This window comes from Epargyreus clarus, unplaced genomic scaffold (genome assembly GCF_041222505.1).
Source record: "Epargyreus clarus isolate Ecla_fem2 unplaced genomic scaffold, WU_Ecla_fem_2.2 ptg000017l, whole genome shotgun sequence".
Lineage (NCBI taxonomy): Eukaryota > Metazoa > Arthropoda > Insecta > Lepidoptera > Hesperiidae > Epargyreus > Epargyreus clarus.
The window spans coordinates 11,592,211-11,611,250 of record NW_027332225.1 but is presented as its reverse complement, the minus strand read 5'-3'; the positions used below and the strand labels follow the sequence as shown (position 1 = coordinate 11,611,250).

At 34.5% G+C, this 19,040-nt stretch overlaps 2 protein-coding genes across 14 annotated transcripts in view; one reads left to right on the top strand and one right to left on the bottom strand.

Annotated features, from left to right (window-relative positions):
- The window catches only part of LOC140748889 (protein fem-1 homolog CG6966), a 103,097-nt gene extending 102,152 nt beyond the window's left edge, over positions 1-945 (bottom strand). Inside the window, exon 1 of the mRNA XM_073081796.1 lies at positions 678-945. Coding sequence (XP_072937897.1) covers positions 678-746 — 69 coding nt within the window. The 5' untranslated portion in view covers positions 747-945. The remainder of the gene's footprint in view (positions 1-677) is intronic.
- A 428-nt stretch (positions 946-1,373) lies between these two features.
- Positions 1,374-18,664, top strand: LOC140749300 (protein groucho). 13 transcript variants are annotated; one of them, XM_073082380.1, is made up of 18 exons: positions 1,374-1,806; positions 1,936-2,033; positions 2,267-2,330; positions 2,715-2,759; positions 3,365-3,502; positions 4,155-4,187; positions 7,505-7,630; positions 8,294-8,428; positions 9,156-9,269; positions 9,634-9,687; positions 10,019-10,138; positions 10,590-10,738; positions 11,302-11,563; positions 12,054-12,233; positions 13,042-13,120; positions 13,909-14,073; positions 14,550-14,749; positions 15,228-18,664. In XM_073082380.1, the coding sequence occupies exons 1-18, from the start codon at positions 1,771-1,773 to the stop codon at positions 15,333-15,335; spliced, it is 2,106 nt and encodes a 701-aa protein (XP_072938481.1). In that variant the 5' UTR covers positions 1,374-1,770; the 3' UTR covers positions 15,336-18,664. The 13 variants fall into 13 exon arrangements, with proteins under 13 accessions (XP_072938481.1, XP_072938470.1, XP_072938476.1 ...); XM_073082369.1 differs by having other exon boundaries at positions 9,156-9,284; XM_073082375.1 differs by having other exon boundaries at positions 1,374-1,812; positions 3,365-3,469; positions 7,511-7,630; positions 9,156-9,284.
- The last annotated feature ends 376 nt before the right edge of the window (positions 18,665-19,040 follow it).

The following is a 19,040-nucleotide window of genomic DNA, read 5'->3' as shown; positions in this document are numbered from 1 at the left end:
ATGCAGAAATTTTATAATGTTGATCTTTGGTAAGCAAAACATTGGATAGATAATTATTTATAACGGGTATTTTTTCTTTATGATCTCAGTATGCAAAAAAAGCAATGGTGAGATGTTGTTTAGAAGTAGGATAATTGAAATAGTGTAATAGAATTTCCCGCTTTACAATTTCGTCGTTGTTCCATTTTCGGATTACGCGTACCGACACCGTACTGCGTAATTATTGACGAAGTTCACACAAATCTAAAAATACGAGTAGAAGATACAAAACGGTAGGCTGTAAATACAATAAAACTGCGCAATTCTACGTAGATAACGTGAAAGATCGTAATATATCTATATCGAAAATTACAGAATAATTTATGCCTTATCTTCTTATCCTACTGGTGGATGCATGATCATCGACTATCAGTTTCATAACAAAATCACTGCTGAGAAAAAGTTACATAACAAATATTTCAACACTGATAATTTAATATCACCTTTTTATTCAGACCAGTCCCGTGCAACCCGTCCAAATCGAATCGGGAGATTACAAAACGTGGAATGTAACTGTACACAATTGCCATATAACGGCAATTCGAACGAGATTATATTTATAACAACTCTTTTCTAAACTAATTTAATTATTTATTTTTCACTTTGCAAAATTATGAAAATTATTTTATAATACTTACTTTTAGTCGTGTAAGATTCCCATCTCGTGCAGCGTTGAAAATGTTTGAAACGGCTGTTTTGAAATCCATGATGGTTCTCTTTGAAACGTAAAACACACAAAAACCTTATTCACACTTCTATAACAACACTTTTTTCTTGAGAATAATCATTTGAAAACTCACTGTTTCACGTAATAAATCAAAGCAACCAAATATTATTTCAAAACACTCCGATATTTCACACTCGTCTGCTATCGAACAGCTGCAGCGCGACAATTGGCAGGCGAGGCAACAATCTTTACTTTTCTCTGCCAATTCTGCCATAAACGTTCCACAGAAAACAAATGAACTGAACATAGATATTTCTTCAATAGACTATTTATAAGTTAAATAATATTTATTCATTTTTGTCTTTAATTTTAATACAAAATGGGTTAATAAACTAGTAAAAATAAATATAAAAGCGAAACTGGAAATTCAACATACTTATTAGTATTTAGTTCTTTTAATTATACAGGCGTTAATACTAATAGTATTTGATTATAATAAGCATAACTTTAAATAAAAGTAAATTGTAAATGTATTTGTTAATCTGATAATATTATTTTATACTCTGAAGTGTACAACACAATATTAATTTATATGAAAACTCACAAGAAGTGCATAATATTTTTGAACGAAAGAGGCCACAGATAAATCATTACATCCCTTTGCCGCCGGACAGCGATGAATGAACGAATGATGGATAGGTGAGATGACATGACAGCTAACAAAAATTGCGGCGTGGATTTATGATCAAAATCTGCTAAATAAAAGCTGTTTCGTGTTCAATGTTTAAAAATTATGATAAAATTTGTTTCATAAGTTTATATTGTCACTGGCGGTCGTAATAAAAAGTTGTGCATGTCAAGATAATGACTGATAATTCAAAAGTTTTTAAGCAAAGTTTGTGCATATCATTGTCTATAGAGCATAACCGTGGTTCGAGCGTATTTAGTGTGTTATAGCGGTCGTGAGATAATTGGAAATGGTGTCGGAAGTGTTTGACTTGAACGGATATAAAGAAAACTTTATTTGATTGTGTGTTTGAGGGCACTGTGTTTGTCGTGTCAGTATGTATCCGACGCCGACGCGGCACCCGGGCGCCGCGGTAAGGGTTTGTGTTATTTTCTACTTCATTCCGGCTTTATTTGAGTACCAAAATTTTCAAATAACCACGATACGCTTATTGTAATTGAGTACCATATGTGATTGGTTTATTGGTTGAGTTGTTTTTCAGGGACCACAGCCCACGGCTGGGCCAATTAAGTTTACTATAGCTGATACGTTGGAACGTATCAAGGAGGAATTCAACTTTTTACAAGCACAATATCACACGTAAGTTCAAAACTTATTAAAACTTGTGTAAACAAAAACTTAACATGTTAATTAAGCACTAGATCATGTCTTTTTTCTATGTTATATGCTTGTATTAAACCTATTTCATGTTATAGATCATATTTGACCAACTGGGTCTCACTTGACATGATTTGTGTAGAATGACTGGTTGGCAAAAGTCTATTCTGTTTCAGCAGTATCCTCTTTCACATCTCGTTCTCATATTGTTTCAGGTTAAAATTAGAATGTGAAAAGTTGGCTAGTGAGAAAACAGAAATGCAAAGGCATTATGTTATGGTAATTTTTTTTATACTTACGTACATTTGTTTTTCATAATTGATATATGTATTCATATTTGAAGTTTGAATTTACTTGATCTAACAGTAAAAGGAGACATTGTGAGACAACCTTCATGTCTAAGAGTTCAGTATATTATTTGCTTAATCTACTAATTGATTAACTATGGGATAGTAATTTGTTAACGATAATGATAGTATGGTGCAGTAAACTACTTATTTGTTCTTGTATGCTTACTATTTGAAGTAGTAATTCACATTAAATGAAATTTATATTTTATGGTGTCGCGCTATAAGTACATATCTTTAATAATATTTTCTTACCCATCAAATTAGTTTTCAATAAGTACTTTAAATATATTAATTGAGTTGTTTCTGTTTGCAGTATTATGAAATGTCATATGGCCTTAATGTTGAAATGCATAAACAGGTATGTTTTATCTTTTTTACATATTAATTTACGGGTGTCTTAAATTTAATACTCAGTGCTTACTTAATTCTATCCTTTTATGTCTATATTAATTTTAATAAATATTTGCAACCCAGTATTGTTGAAATGGGTAAGTACCCCCATTCCCATTTCTAATATGAAGGAGTTCTGCATTTCAGTGGAATGATGTGGATACTGGCTGACTTACATATGAGGCGACCACCTACCGCTCAGGAGGGGCAATGAATTTGTGATTAATTTTAAATAGAAATTTCTATATAGAGTTGGTTACAATTGTCCATGAGCGGCAGTGATCGTGAGGTGGACTGCAACCTCTGCCTGTTTCCTACTTTAATCTTATTAAAAGGAAATAACATCCAGAGTTTGTTTGAATGTAGCAATGTGATATTTTGAAACATATCCACATATCCTGTACTAACAGGAAGTTATACAGGAAGTAATGTAAAATTTCTATGTCAAGTAATTTAATTAAAATTATAACATTATATAATATCTGTATATAATATCTTCATTTAAGTTAAATCCAATATCAACATTTTATATTCAACAGCAAACAGTTAACAAAATTTTAATTTGCACCACAGACGGAGATAGCGAAAAGACTAAGCGCTATAATAGGGCAAGTGTTGCCCTTCCTGGCACAGGAGCATCAGCAGCAGGTGGCCTCGGCAGTCGAGAGAGCTAAGCAGGTCACTATGTCTGAACTTAATGCTATCATAGGGGTAAGTAGTTACACCACCTGATTCCCTAAGGTTACCGACTTTTGGCTCTGGTACTTCCCTCTATCTTTCTTTCTTTCTATCTTTCTTTTTATTTCCCTATCTTTCCTCTATCTTTTGTTATTACAACAACTTAATGCTATGAGTAGACGCTATCCTGATAGGACAATAACTGTTGAGTTGCAATTTGTTTCCGTTACTCATCTAAATAGTTTATTGTTTCTTTTTAACTGCTTATTCATTAATATTCAACATCATTTAATCTACTTTGCCCCTAGGTTGTATTTGAATAAATTGTTTATTATTCTCTAATTTATTCTGAACAATTAGCAAGATAACTGTAATTTCTTAGTAATCAATTTGTGGAAGGAATATAGAATCCCCAAGTTTTATTAAACTTTATAGACAATATTGAGTTGTAAGATTATCCAAGGCACACCATTCTGATTAATTTTTCCTAACCTAACTAGTATTTTTCCTACTAACATAAATAAATAACTTTTTCTATAAGTAAAAAAATAATACAATGCAAAAATAGTCAATTCAACTTAAAAAATATAGTTATAGATAGTATAGAAAGTGAAGCTTATAGATCTTTGTTGTTAACAAATATGTTGATATAATTCAGCGTTGTTTTATTTAACGTTGTCCGCAGCAACAACAACAACAGGGCCTCCAGCAACTTCTTGTAAGTTTAGACAACTGTTGTGCTTGGTTTATCATTTGTTGTTTTGTGATTAACACCTTTTTATTTTTTTGTGTTGCTATCTTTTTCATTTTGTTGTTCGGATGGCTAGTTACATTCATCATTTGCGATATATTAATCGAATATCAATAATTTATTGAAATATGTGATGGTTAGTGTAATAAATAGTTCTTTATGATACATGTATGAGTAAGCAATGACGCAAGAAATGTAAGATAGAGAAAATATAATTGAACCTATAAAAACTCGTCAGCCATATGAATAATTTAGTTGCAATAGAAATCAACCAGTATTTAACTCTTAAGACTAGAAGGAACTAAATCTACTAGACGGGTCTTTAGTACCCAACTTCGAAAAGGAGCAGGTTCTATATTGCGTTGTACATATGTATTTTTTTAGTAATGAAAATACTGCACACAACAGGCAATTAAAAGTATAAAGTAATTAAAGTATATTGAAAATGTATTTATTTCACAGTACTGAAGTTAGTTAATTACATTGGTGTTGATAATCGAATCGAATCGAATTAGTGAACTTTCCAAAAGTTAAAAAAAGCTTATTTTGAAACCCATCTGAAACTGATGATCCGTTTCCAATGTTTTTTTCTCTCTGGTAACATATCATGCAAAGACCTATCATGCAAATGTATTTCTTTTAATAAGTTTTATAGGTTGAATACACTGATTTTCTCTGATTTTGTCTAAAATATATATTTAAAAACCGAAAGAGCATGAGCAAACCTGCGTACGGAAAGTCGTATATATAGAGCGGGGAATTTAGTTTCATGTGTCACTAATAACGTACGATAATTATGTATTTCAATTGGGTTTTTTCGAAGTTCTTCATTCGGTTTTTATTGATTTTCCTCAATACTCGACTGCGTAGCTTTCTAATTATAGTTGACATGCATTATTAAATTGTGATCGATTGGCGGAGGGTAGAAAGACGTCGCCACATTACTTATGTACCACTTAAAAGGTCACGTTGCTTGTATGCTATCAACATCTGCGCAAATAAATAAAATTATAACATTTTTTAAACGCAAATGCTTCAATTGTACTAATATTCCGTTCGGTTCAGTTGTACTAAATCATAAAACCTAGCTGACGGGAACTGTAATATTAAAAATGTCTGGGTAATCGATGCGTTTAAATTTGACGGTAAATGGTCCCTGCTGCCCATAGGTAATACTGATGGGTGATACTAATTATCCAAAAACTGAACTCCCCTTTCTGAACAAATAATTGTTTTAACAATTCTATAACATATACGTACTTAATACGTAAATGTGAACTAAAGTAGATACGAACTAAATTGTACCAAGTATATCCTTAATCATTTTGACTGCACGCTTCCGAATTAATTTCCCACTCAATTAACATACAAGTATTAACTTTTTATTGCTTCGTTATTCCAAGTACTAAAATGCATACAATAATATTAAACAAATATTGTAACTGGCCATCAGTATAACAACAGTTTGTAATGTCGTTTCGAACAAAACTAATTGGATACAGCTACTTTAATGTCTTTCTAACGTCACATTTTCCAAGCACCAGTCTGTTGTATGCAGGGTTGTCAGATTTGTCATCATAGTTATAAAAAAAAAGCTTGTAATATGCGATAAAAACTTTTTTAAAACTTTGATATTCAATATTTTTAAGCTCAAGTATTTGTATATTTTTAGTGATTGCATAATTACTGGAAAGGTACATAAAAGTTGATGATTCTCTAAGCAACAATGTTAAATGGTGCCTTGTACCACCTTTTTCGTTGTACCAATGTAATGATAAAAGACATGGACAGCTATTATCCTGCTAATAAAATGGTGGTAGAGCCAATATCGATCGACAACGGAATAACCGGAAGTCACATCATAAAAAAAATAGGATATTCGAGTAGAACGAATAGGAAGATTCAAAACTGACGGCTGGCAACCCTAGTTGTATGCACAACATTTGATTAAGTTTCGCTTTACGATCATTTAACGTCACCTAACTTTGTAGATGTGTGTGTAGGTATTCAGTTTTCGTTCATCACAATTTGCATTTTTATTCATTTTTTTTAGTTTATATGATTTGCAGCTTCTTTGATATTGTTTTAATTACTGAAGCTTTTTAATGTTGAATGTTATTATTATTTTTTGTCGTAGAAGTTAATGTTAACAAAAATATTTCTCTTCACAATTTAATTAAACTAAGTAACTCCAATGTGTTTCAAAATAAGAGTTACGTTGATTAATATATTTTATGTAAAAAAAAATATCTCAACTAATACAAAATGATACCTAAATGTATATGATAGTAGTTACAATGCAGCGCAGATGCATCCGGGTTCGAGTCCCGACCAAATTATTCTGGAAGTCAAAATGTTGAATTCAAATATTCACAAGTTTTGGGTAACAAAAGATGAAACTCCTAACTTTTTTAACTAATAAAATATACACGTATAATAAACTTTGTTAACGTTGTAATAATGTTTATTAACATTCATTGTAATAACTATTGCGTGTTTTGATAACATAACAGCCTAATAACTGCATTTTATTTTATTGGGTGTACTTTAATTGGAAAACTTAGTTTAAAACATAACTTTTTAGACTTATCAATGGTTATCATATGGAACACTTTAAATTGGGTAATCAAACAATAATTTATAAATCTAAATCTATATTTCATAAGGTTTTCCAGAGTGTCACATACATTATTGTATCATGTAATGATTTCACTCCCTTACAAACTGCCCTTTTAACAAGACTTGTATTACCCCTACCTCATCAATCCTAATAATAGTGTAAAAATCGAATATATTAGAAAGCAACAATAAACCATAGGTAGGTATATCTAATTTATTAAAATGCTGCAATGAAACGTTGATAAAACTATGGTCATCAAAATAATTACCATCTCTGATTCCCCTAAACTCACCATGACTGTTGAAGAAATATCATGAAAGACATAGGTACATACGAGAAAAAACGATAGATTGGCAATGATTATTGAAATTGTTACTTATAACTGTTACCTGTACTAAACTATCGCCAAGACATTTTAAGAAACACTAACCAGACAATGTCAGTTAGTGTATGAATTATTAATATGCCCAGTAGACTATGGCATAGAACATTTAAAAATATAGTTCTCTTTTAAAGGAACTCCTTTGGTATAGGGAATATCTTAAACAACGATGATTATTTTCCATTAGGTGGCTAATCTGCCTCAGTTATAAAAACTGTATGTACTGTATTAAAGTAGAGTAGCGTAACTATTACAGATGTTAATTGTAGCTATTCCTCGTAGCAACAGATCCACGCATCAGCTGGGCTGCCGCACGGTGTCGGCGGCGCGGGGGCGTTGCTAGGCGGGGGGTTGCTGTTCCCCGGCGCGGGACCGCCCCCTCCACACCTACCCCCACCGGCGCATAAGGTAACGTGGCGTTTCACTCATCGACTCTGGCGGCGCTACTGCCACACTTATTTCTGCCTAATAACAGCAGTGTTAAGCGCTACTGTGTTCTGGTTTGAAGGAGTGGTAAGGGAGACACACTTAACCGAGGCATTCTAGCTTAGGCCTCGGGGGTAGCGGCACATCTGTGACCGACCTCAGGTATGAATCTAATTTTGTCTGGGGTTGATTACGATATCCATGGGATGCAGTGACCACTTACGGTGGACTTTGCACAACGCAAATTACTACCTTGCGACGAGCGGCGTTGCCTTACGTAACTAAACGTTTAATTTTATTACAAATTATTTTAATGAATGAGACCTTGAGTGTATTTATATGCACCTATCGCCAAAATTATATGTTTAATTTTGAATGGTTTTTGTAAATAATTATGCAAATATTTGCTAGTAAGTATTTAATTGGTACTTAATATTGCGTACAAAATTAATATTAAAGATAAAAAAAATGATATTTTTTTTATTCTGTAAAGAATCTCATACCTAGCTGTGAGCAATTATAACAAAAGGTGTGGCTTGTGGTGTGGCGATGATTATAATACTACCAAGCAATTAAAATTACAATGCTATATTAAATCCGTGTGAACTGTTTCTTCCCCAGTTGAGCAGGTTTCGTACATTGCAGGTGGAGTTGCCGCCGCCGACGGACATAAAGCCGCCGGTGCTGCCCGGCGGGCCCGCGCCGCCGCCCTTGCTGCCCGGACAACCCCCGCCCCGGGAGGACGATAGACTCGTCTCGTCTAGGGGTATGAGCCAACAGGTAAGAAACTAAACTATTTTGAAGGTGGCTATATTGCGTTTTGGAATCCAGAATCAAAAAATATTCCTTACACATAAACCACCGTAGAAGCTCCTAAGGATACACCAACAACCAGAGAAAAGTACAACATTTGTCTTAGTTCTCTATAATAACTATATATTTCTCAAAAATTTTCAATAGTTTTTTTTTTTTATAATATAGGAGTAGCAGACGAGCATGCAGTCCACCTGATGGTAATTGGCGACTGCCGCTCATGGACATTTGTAATCAATCCCATTCCACATATTCCTACCTGAGGTCGCCCATAGATGTGCCGTTACCCCTGAGGACTAAGCTGGAAAATGCCTCGGAAAAGTATGTCTCCCTTACCACACCCTTCAAACCAGAACACAGCAGTGCTTAACTCTGCTGTTATGAGGCAGAAATAGGTGTGGCGGTGGTACCGCCGGAGTTCTTTTAATTTTATTATTTAACCTAACGATTAGGTAGACGTGCTACCTGATGGAAGGTAGTCAACGCCGCCTATGAACATTTGCAACACCAGAGGATTCGCCAATGCATCGCCGGCTCTTTTTTGAAAACCCCTATGTCATAGCGCTCCGGGAATACCTCTGGAGGAAGCTCATCATAAACACAGAGTCGAATCACAGAGGGTTTTACCACCTTCAAACTCTAATTTAAGTATGGAAGTTTACGTATCTTAACTATTGAATCATTTGATCCACAGCAAAGACGCTCAGTATCTCCACACGAGCGCGAGCAGAAGTACCGGCCGCGTTCGCCCGTTGAGGCCGAAGCGCTGGACATTAAGCGTAGGAAGGACGAGAAGGTACTCGGGCATGTGAGTCTATGTAGTGTATGTGTCGGCTTCAAATACGTATTGTTGCTTCTTGTGTTCGTTTGATTGTGGTGTGGCTGTTGGTTGGTATGTAAATTTTACTTAAAAAAGGGTTTCCGTTCTGTAAATAAAAAATACATTTTTGTAAATACTAAAAATATTTTTTTAAACACTAAAAGTACATTTTTTGTTTGGTAAAATCTACCAACAGTCACTCCATTGAAAGCTTTTTAAATGCTTAAACAATGATTTGTATGAAATAGCTTCGTTTTATTATTGCTCCCGTCATGTTCATTAAATTGCTTATTTGTTTTTAATCCAATTATAAATTTTGATCGTTTATTTTAAATTATAATTAAATTTTTAGGATAGCGACGCGGAAAAAAGTGACCAAGACTTAGTGGTTGATGTAGCTAATGAGGTGAGATAAATAGTTCTACTTGAGTACTATTTTATATTCAGTACATATTTTCCTATAAATTCAATTTATTAATAATCATTATAAATTAGGGAACTTGGATTTGAACTTAAATTTCATGCATTTTATACTAACTTTATCATAACTTTCGTAACTAAAATTCTTAAGGAAATAGCCTCGTCGGATTAACTCCAGCAATGTGTTTTAATATTTTATAAGAATTTTGTAATTTCATTAACCGTATTGGTAATTGTATGTGTCTCAATGTGCCACTATTTTTAGAAATTAAACATTCTTATTATACTAATATTATTTTATACTAATGTGCTTAAAGGAGGAAAGAGGTTCCCCAAACGTACGGACAGATGGCGGTGAGAGAACAGAGAATGGTCCACGGCCACCCTCCAGATCTGGTTCCTCATCAAGTCGGTCAACACCGAAGAGTTCTAAAGACGTAAGTTTAACTCATATTTTTGGTAATTTTATATGAATTAGGGTTTGTTTACTATTGACCGCGTTAAATTTTTCGTAATATTATTGTACAGTGTGTCCTTACAGGGTCTTCATAACCTCTGTATTGGTATTGTGAAAGTATTATTATTTTGTTGACAGAGTACAATAATTTTAAATTATTTTTCTTTTATTTAGTTCGTATGCACAATTACACGCAAAAATAAGCATGTGTAAACGAACAGGTACGCGGAAACGCGCGTTACACGCGTCATATGCGCACATACATTCGCGCGCAAGTACTCACACGCGCACGCACTAACACACACACACACACATACACACACACACACACACACAAAACATACGTGAAACGGTGGCTATATTTAACTTGTTGTTAACCATGAGTCAAGCCAGCGCATACAAAACTATGACTTATATATTTCCATTTGCAGGAGAAGCCGGGCACGCCGGGCGGCGCGGCGGGCAAGGCGCGCGCGCCGACGCCGACGGGCCGCTACGCGTTCCCCGCGTACGCCGCCTACCGCCAGCCGCTGCCCTACGACCCGCCGCACCGGCCCAACGGGATGCCGCCCGCCAAGCAGTACGTACCGTACTTTGTGTTACACTGTCATGCAGTTTTATGTATCGACATCTTACATTGTAAAACAAATGATAACTAGCATGCCTGTGTTATATAACAGTAATACAAGCATTATATTTTATATTACATTTAGGATTTATGGGAACAAAATGATAAGAGGATACAAATTAATATTTAAAATAAACTGATAGTACTGGAAAATGCGTTGAAATACTTGTGAAGATGCAACTTTTATTTTCAAAACCATAAAATGAAACAAATAGGTGTCTTATCCACAAACAAAAGGGATAGATTGAATGAATGTATCAATATATAATAATTATTAAGGTCATTTATAATGATGAAATAATCATGATACTAATTTAATCCCAGTAAAATACACACTTTTGGGCTTTACTTACTCTATAATGTTATATTTATACCCAATTATATTCATACCCAATTATATACATATTATATAATTATCATTTATAATTTGAAATTTATTTAATTACAAATTATTTTGCTTATAAAAAAGTTTTCAAAAACAATTTGCATATTAATCACCATTTCCTCTTTTACAGGGCGTACTCCTACCACACATGCGGGGGTCCACTCCAACCGGTGCCCTTTCCAGCCGACGCATTAGTCGGTCCCGGTATCCCGCGGGGCACCAGGACGGTAGCGGCGTTACCCCACGGGGAAGTTGTGTGTGCGGTCGCGTTATCCCTGAACAATGGTACCAGACACGCGTACACGGGGGGCAAAGGTTGTGTGAAGTTGTGGAATATCACGAATCCTGGCTCGCCGGCCACGTTGGAACCAGTCTCACAGTTGGATTGTTTGGTGAGTGTTTTATACGTATTTTTGAGATTAGACTGATACAAAGATTAGGCATGGTAAATAACATTTTTGCTTTTGTAAAATATTACATACGAGTATCTCGCCTGATGTAAGGTGGTTAATGTTGCCAATAGATTTTTGTTACTTACCATAAATGTACAGTTTGAGTTTAATTATACACATGTTACGGTAGTATCAAGTTAAAATGCTTCAAGTATATTGCTTCGAAGTACTATGTTTGAATATCTTGTGACAGTCTTGTTTACTTACCATTTCATGAAACAAAAACACTGAATGTTAACACCGCAGTGAATGCCGTTATACACTCTGAACTTGGTTTTACCATTGTCTAGTGCTGTATACTTTCTAATAATTACTCCTTCCTAGATGGTAACGGTAAGATTAACATTGTATACCATTAATAGTCAGTACATAAAATCTTAAATCCATACATTAACCTACCAAGTAACTGTACGTTCCTTCATCTCATCAGCAAAGAGACAACTACATCCGCTCGGTGAAGCTGCTGCCGGACGGGCGCACGCTGATCGTGGGCGGCGAGGCGTCCAACCTGTCCATCTGGGACATCGCGTCGCCCACGCCGCGCATGCGCGCCGAGCTCACCTCCTCCGCGCCCGCCTGCTACGCGCTCGCCATCAGCCCCGACTCCAAGGTGACATTTTGGATTAAAACTAGTGGTGCCCGCGGCTTCGCCCGCATTTTAATGAAATAATATGACATACGTAAAACGGAAAATTTGTACCTGCATTGGAATGACAGTGGTGCCGTCTGTCGAAAATTGGTCTTACCAACTCCCAAACCCTCGTGGGCTCTTGGACAACAACTTTGCTAAAGATCATCACTTGATCAAATGCGTAGTTTCCGATTCTATAACTACTTACGAATTAAAATTAATTAAAAAAAGCTTTTCCCACGGACTAAATTGTGAATCTAAACCATTCTCAAGTCCCCTTGAACACACACAACAAATTTCATCAAAATCAGTCCAGTCGTTTAGGAGATGTTCAGTGACATACACACGCACATAAGGAATATATATAAAGATTATCGCGAAATTGAGACGTTATAGTATGTAACTGTAGTCACATAACGCGGTTTTCATTTATTTGTTGTCGATATTTCGACCCAGTTGCATGGATCGTGGTCACGGTGACCATGTCAGTTTCGTATCCTGCACTAGGTTGTAATATCAGCAATAAAGTATTACAACCCCGTATTATGAGTACCCATTACATATTGATAGTACCCATTACATTTACATAAGCATTCGGCAAATTATACTTAATAAAAATTAAAAATCTAGCACTGATTGACTAATACACAAATGGAAATGTCAAGTTTTGAATTGCATTACAGTAAATTACCATTACATAAGAATTATTGGTTATTCATTTCCTAAAGGGGTTGAACACAAAATAAAGATTTATATTGAACAAATTGTTATTTTCTTTTTTTTACAGGTCTGCTTTAGTTGTTGTTCAGATGGCAACATTGCAGTATGGGATCTACAGAATCAAACTTTAGTTAGGCAGTTTCAAGGTATGATTTCTTCACTTTTTACATGATTGCAGTGTATTTAAATTTTTTGTTGTTGTTTATTCATGTAATTTTATTGACAATAATCATAGTAGTTTAGTGCATAGTACATAGTTTATTAATAATAATAATAATTGATGTCTTTCAAAATCACCATTCAGAATTTTGATTGCAACTCTACTGGAAATTTTGGTCGAACATAGTAAGCACTTACATTATACATGTATTATATTAATATCAATCATTAAGCCTCATTAGCATACAGTAATAATACAATAATAAACAGTAATAATTATAAAAGTAAGCATCATTGATAATACAATAGAGCTGTATATTGTCCTTCTACTAACCACTCTATACTAAGGTCGCTTGTTCACTGCACCGTTACCGAGCTGATAACGAGAACGAGATTATTTCGGGCCGATTTTAATAGGTCGTGACGACGATAGTTTGTCCACCACGACCGATATCGGCGGTTTATTTTGTCCAGCTGTTACGCGTGTGACGGCAGTGTATGGACAAGTTCCAATGTTTTTTATATTGCCGGCACATCGGCCCGTCAAAATTTCGGTGCCGATCTAGCGGTTACGCGGATCTACTTGAAATATCAGCCGGGATGACAGTGCGCGGGTGACGGTCGTGCGGTGGACAAGCGGTTATAGTAAATGTATGTACGCTAATTCGGCGCCGTTATTTATTATCGTTATCGGCTTGGTGAAGGTGGCGGTGGACAAACGTAACTCTGTTATTAGTAAGTTAAAGATAGCATGCTAATAACGTGTTACCCGCAGGTCACACGGACGGCGCGTCGTGTATCGACATCAGCGCGGACGGCACGCGGCTGTGGACGGGCGGGCTGGACAACACGGTGCGCTCGTGGGACCTGCGCGAGGGCCGCCAGCTGCACCAGCACGACTTCTCCAGCCAGATATTCTCGCTCGGATACTGTCCCACTGGTACGTCTATTACAGCTTAGTGTGTAGCATTGATTAATGATTTGGAATTTAGACTATTATACTGGAGACCTGGATTTATATCCTAGACGTCCTTTTTTAAATATGTGTCTATTGATATTATTATTTTGCTTCAACCGTGAAGAGAAATATCGTAAGGGTATCCTTGCTTACTTCCTTACATGCTTGACAGTTCTGTAAAAAAAGTATTTAAAGATGGTAACCAAACCGCCCTTGACCATCAATTGTGATGAACTAAAGTAAACTCTTCTTAATCTGAAACGAAATCTGTTCTGAGCAGTTAGAAAGCAATGAATTATTTTTTATTATACAGTGTTCTGCTATGGTGTTTAATGTTGATCAACGATTGTTCGTTTTATAAAATTGCCTAAATTTTTTATTGATTTGAAACTCGTGGATTTTAAAAACATGTGCCATAAAATTGAAAATAAATAAATATTTTTTTCCTCCATCCGCAGGGTCATGGCTAGCGGTGGGCATGGAGAACTCCCACGTGGAGGTGTTACACGCGGGCAAACCGGACCGTTACCAACTATTGCTACACGAGTCCTGCGTTTTATCACTACGGTTCGCGGCGAGCGGGAAATGGTTCGCGTCCACTGGCAAAGATAATCTGTTGAACGCGTGGCGGACACCGTACGGCGCTAGTATATTCCAGGTTAGTAACTAACTAAAGGTGATAGAACCATCACGAACTCTAGTCGAATCATCGTCGCGGTTTGTTTTCGAGAACACCACAACCACATCAATTTCTGCCTTATGACAGTGTTATGTGTTGCTGTGTTCTGGTTTGAAGAAGTTTTGGGTGGTAAGGGACCAATCAAAGTGAAAAGAATTTACATGAAGTGTTCCTATTTAGCCCTTTAGCTTAAGGGTAGCAAGTAGTAGTAAAGGAAAAATATAACTTATACCTATATAGGGTACCACTGAATACTAAATTAGAATTACCACTACTAAATCAGAGTATAGCCACACCCTGTGGGAGTAATAATAATGCTCAGATAGAAAATCAGTGGTCTTTGGACTGCATATTATTTTTCTACTTAAACTCGCAAAAGATAATTACTAAATATAGTGCGCTATGTTAAAATATATTTCATCGTAAAAAAATTGAAACATGTTTTTATATTTTCCAGTCAAAGGAGTCATCATCGGTGCTCAGTTGTGATATATCGGCGGACGATAAGTTCATAGTGACCGGCTCTGGAGACAAGAAGGCGACAGTGTACGAGGTCATGTACTGATGACTGATAATCTCATAGCTCGTAGGCAATAACTGTGTGATGAGTATCGTGGTCCAGTGAGTGAGCGCTTTTGTATTGCACAGCGGGGTGGAAGGTGACAAATTGAGTAGGATACTGTTTATATATGTATATTGTCTTCTCTCGGATATCTTTATGGTATGGTAATACAGTGTAATATGAATAGGTTAAGCCACAGTGAAATTTCTTTTGTCAACTCATTACTGTCCTAGCACAGATCTCGGAGTGAAGGTAAAATTTCATTTCCGACTCACAACTGTAAAGTCTATGTTCATTTGTGGACAGGTTATTAATACCTTAAGTTTATTTTTGTAAATGTGACTGTAGATTAAATTTTAATGCTTAGCTTACCTTTATATGTATAGAAATAGTTACTAAAAAAGTTCTGTTGCTATTTTCATATTAACATACTTTAACCATGTCAAATAAATAGGTCATTAGTATAAATGCATTCCACTGAACGACCACAGTGATTGTGGTTATAGTAAATGAATACACAAACATCCTTTTCCTTTTACGTATATATAAGTAGTCAAGTGGAACGCGGGTAATATTACCAACCCAAAGTTATGCAAGACTCCACACACACAATTAAAGCACATTCTTATTAAATTCAAGTCGATGAAATATATATATTATAGTTATGATTAATTAAACTTTTCAGAATATCTCATAATTGGTGCTACAATTTATTCATAGAGACATTCTGTTAGTTTCGTTAGTTCTCGCAAGGCACTTACTGTAAAAAGTAATTAAATGTTTTTAGTATTATACTGAATTAGGTGTCTTGTGATTATTTTTTATTGAAATACTTTGTCACCTTTTACTCCGTCGCACGTCAGTGTTAGATTTATAATTGGTTGTTTAAATATAAATACATATCTTTGAAACATACATATATGTATATCATGAACGGACATTATGTAAATGTGGATAATAAATGCATAGAACATCGCGCTGGCTGTATCGCGCCGAAAATCTACTTGTATGTAAACGCACCCGCATTTTTTGTTAAATATTGTTGTTCTTTTGGGATAAGGATACACAACAACCGATTATAAATCTAAAATGGTAAAATAATGTAATTTTAATGTAACAAATAGATCAATGTTGCACCGTTAAACTTGAATATTTTTAGCGTTATTGTATATTTTTATAAAGAAAAAATCGAAAATCATTTTTTTTATTTACTAAGTTTATTTTAGTTTTCCGATGGTCCATTCAGAATAATATTTATTGTAATTACAGATCTATTTTAGGGTCGATGTCAGACTGAATTATTTCTCTGTAGTAGGTATATGAAATTCATATTAATTGTCATTATATTTCATCATATGGAGAGTATTAAACATAATCGAATTATTTTTATTAAAAGAGAACTTTTTTTTAATTGTGTATTATAATCAAATGTGGCAATCAAGGCTGCCTTAGCTGCAACACTTTATGTCCCACTGCTGGCCATAGGCTACGCACTACTGGAGAATTCTAGGAGTATATTCCATGTTGTTCTAACTTGGACTGGTGCAGGTTTTTTAAAATAAATAACTTCATAATATTGTCTCAATTAAAAATAATATTCATTCCTTTTTCGAAAATTTATATGGCCTATTTCACAACAGATTATATTTTAATGAATACATGTTCATATACAGCAAGGAATGTGTTTCTAAAATTGCACTTTGTTTATGCACTAAAATAGTTTGTATTGTTCTTTAAAGCATGCTGATATATTGTGATCGTCCAAATACCGATTAATCAATCTCTGTTGGCAAAATGCACGGTTTTTAAATGGTACATATTTTAAAGCGATAGAAGTGAATCCGTTTGGACGCTTTATTAAGTGAATTTTACCGATTATGTTACTTTCAAACAGGCTCGAAACAATAGTATACTTAATCGTATATATAGGGTTCTTAATATGCCAGAACACATTTTTTTATGATGATAATATCACAATATATCTTCTGTACTCAAGGGTAAATAATTATGTAGTTTCGTCTTTATGTAAAAACTTGACAGTGAGTATTAGAAAAACAAGCTGCAAATTGTGTAATAACTTAAATTTCCACTTATACGGAGAATATAATTATATTGGTTATGATGTAATCTATGAACTCTCATACTTGCATTATTTTAATAACAATTTTGAGAAAGAATATTAAGTATAACTTGTTTATTTGTCCTAATCGAAGCCGCGAATAAGACCTAGTTATAAAAAAAATGTCATGAATAATTTTATAAGTAATTTTATGTGTTAATTTTTAACACAATTAAAAAATCATGAAGTATTCAAAAAGTACGCGCCATGAGTACAAATATTTTGTCAAAGAATTGTTTTGTGGAACATGACAATATTTTACAGAAAAAACGTGGTCTAATTAGAATCCATATTTTATTAAAGATTTTTGAGTTTAGTTTTGATTTCAATTATTGTCGGTACTAAATTGTGTATGTTGTGTTTAGTACAAATTAAAGTTCCTTAGAATTATGTCGTGGAATGAATGCCCGTTTTGGCAGACAAATTGTTGTGAAATGTTATAGCAATTTTCGTAATGTTAAAAAATTATAATGCGGTAGATTTTCCGACGTATGTATGTATTTCTTTACTCAAATATAAATTTTGTATAATAATATGAAATTATTTTATATCAGGCCTTGTTTTCATTCATGTGTATATAGGTTTCTTTAATTAGATACTGTACTGCTGACATACATTATAATTTTTACTCTAAATATGTGTTTTAATCGAGGACGAGGACTCAATCGATCGAATCGAGAGTATAAGCAATTTCCTCAGTAACCGAATCAACAGCTCATCTGCCACACAAATCATCAGCGCCTCTTGTGGTCGTTTAAGAACTAAAATTTGTCAATGTACGGAGATCGAGTTGTCGAGGTCTCAACTCGATTGATTAAGTCTTTGATAGAAAACTCATATTAAGGGTACTCGACTTATGTTTTTATTTTGGATATTTATTATATACTGATTCAAATGTGTATATAAAACATTATTGTTTTTGTTTTTTAATATCGACCGGGACCCATATATGCATGACATGAAAGAAATTCAAAATTTAGTATTTGAAACACTTAGTACTTAAGTATATTTTTTTATTTTTATGTACATACATGACGGCCACGCACGCTAGAATTTATATACTATATCTTGCAAATGTGATATGTCTCCATTGTATGTGACTTGACAATTGAAATGTATTTATATCAATAAACACCAGATTTGAATAGAGGTAACGATTTGTTGTTTCTCTGCAAAATAATTGTATTACTTTAATTATATTTATTATTTCGGAGGTTTACTCGTTTTATTTCGTGATTATCCTTTTTACCCGACTGCCAAGTATGGATAATGGAATATGTTGACATTTTTCATGTATTTTGCATGTTTAAATTTCTTTATTTGAAAGAATCTATAGGGATGAGATTATCAAGTCGATTTAATTTAACCCATAATCGATGAATGATCCATATGGTTTTAATTCAAAATGGTCTACCGCAGTAACTTACTAATCGAATCGAGATTTCGAAGGTTGGAAGCTCTACGAAAACTATAAATCAAGAACAGTGTCATGGTCTCATGGAAGTGTTCCACCAGAGGTATCACCGCTATACCTATGGGTGGAAGGTACTCGCGAGCAATCATCGCTGCAGTATTTTACTGAACATAAA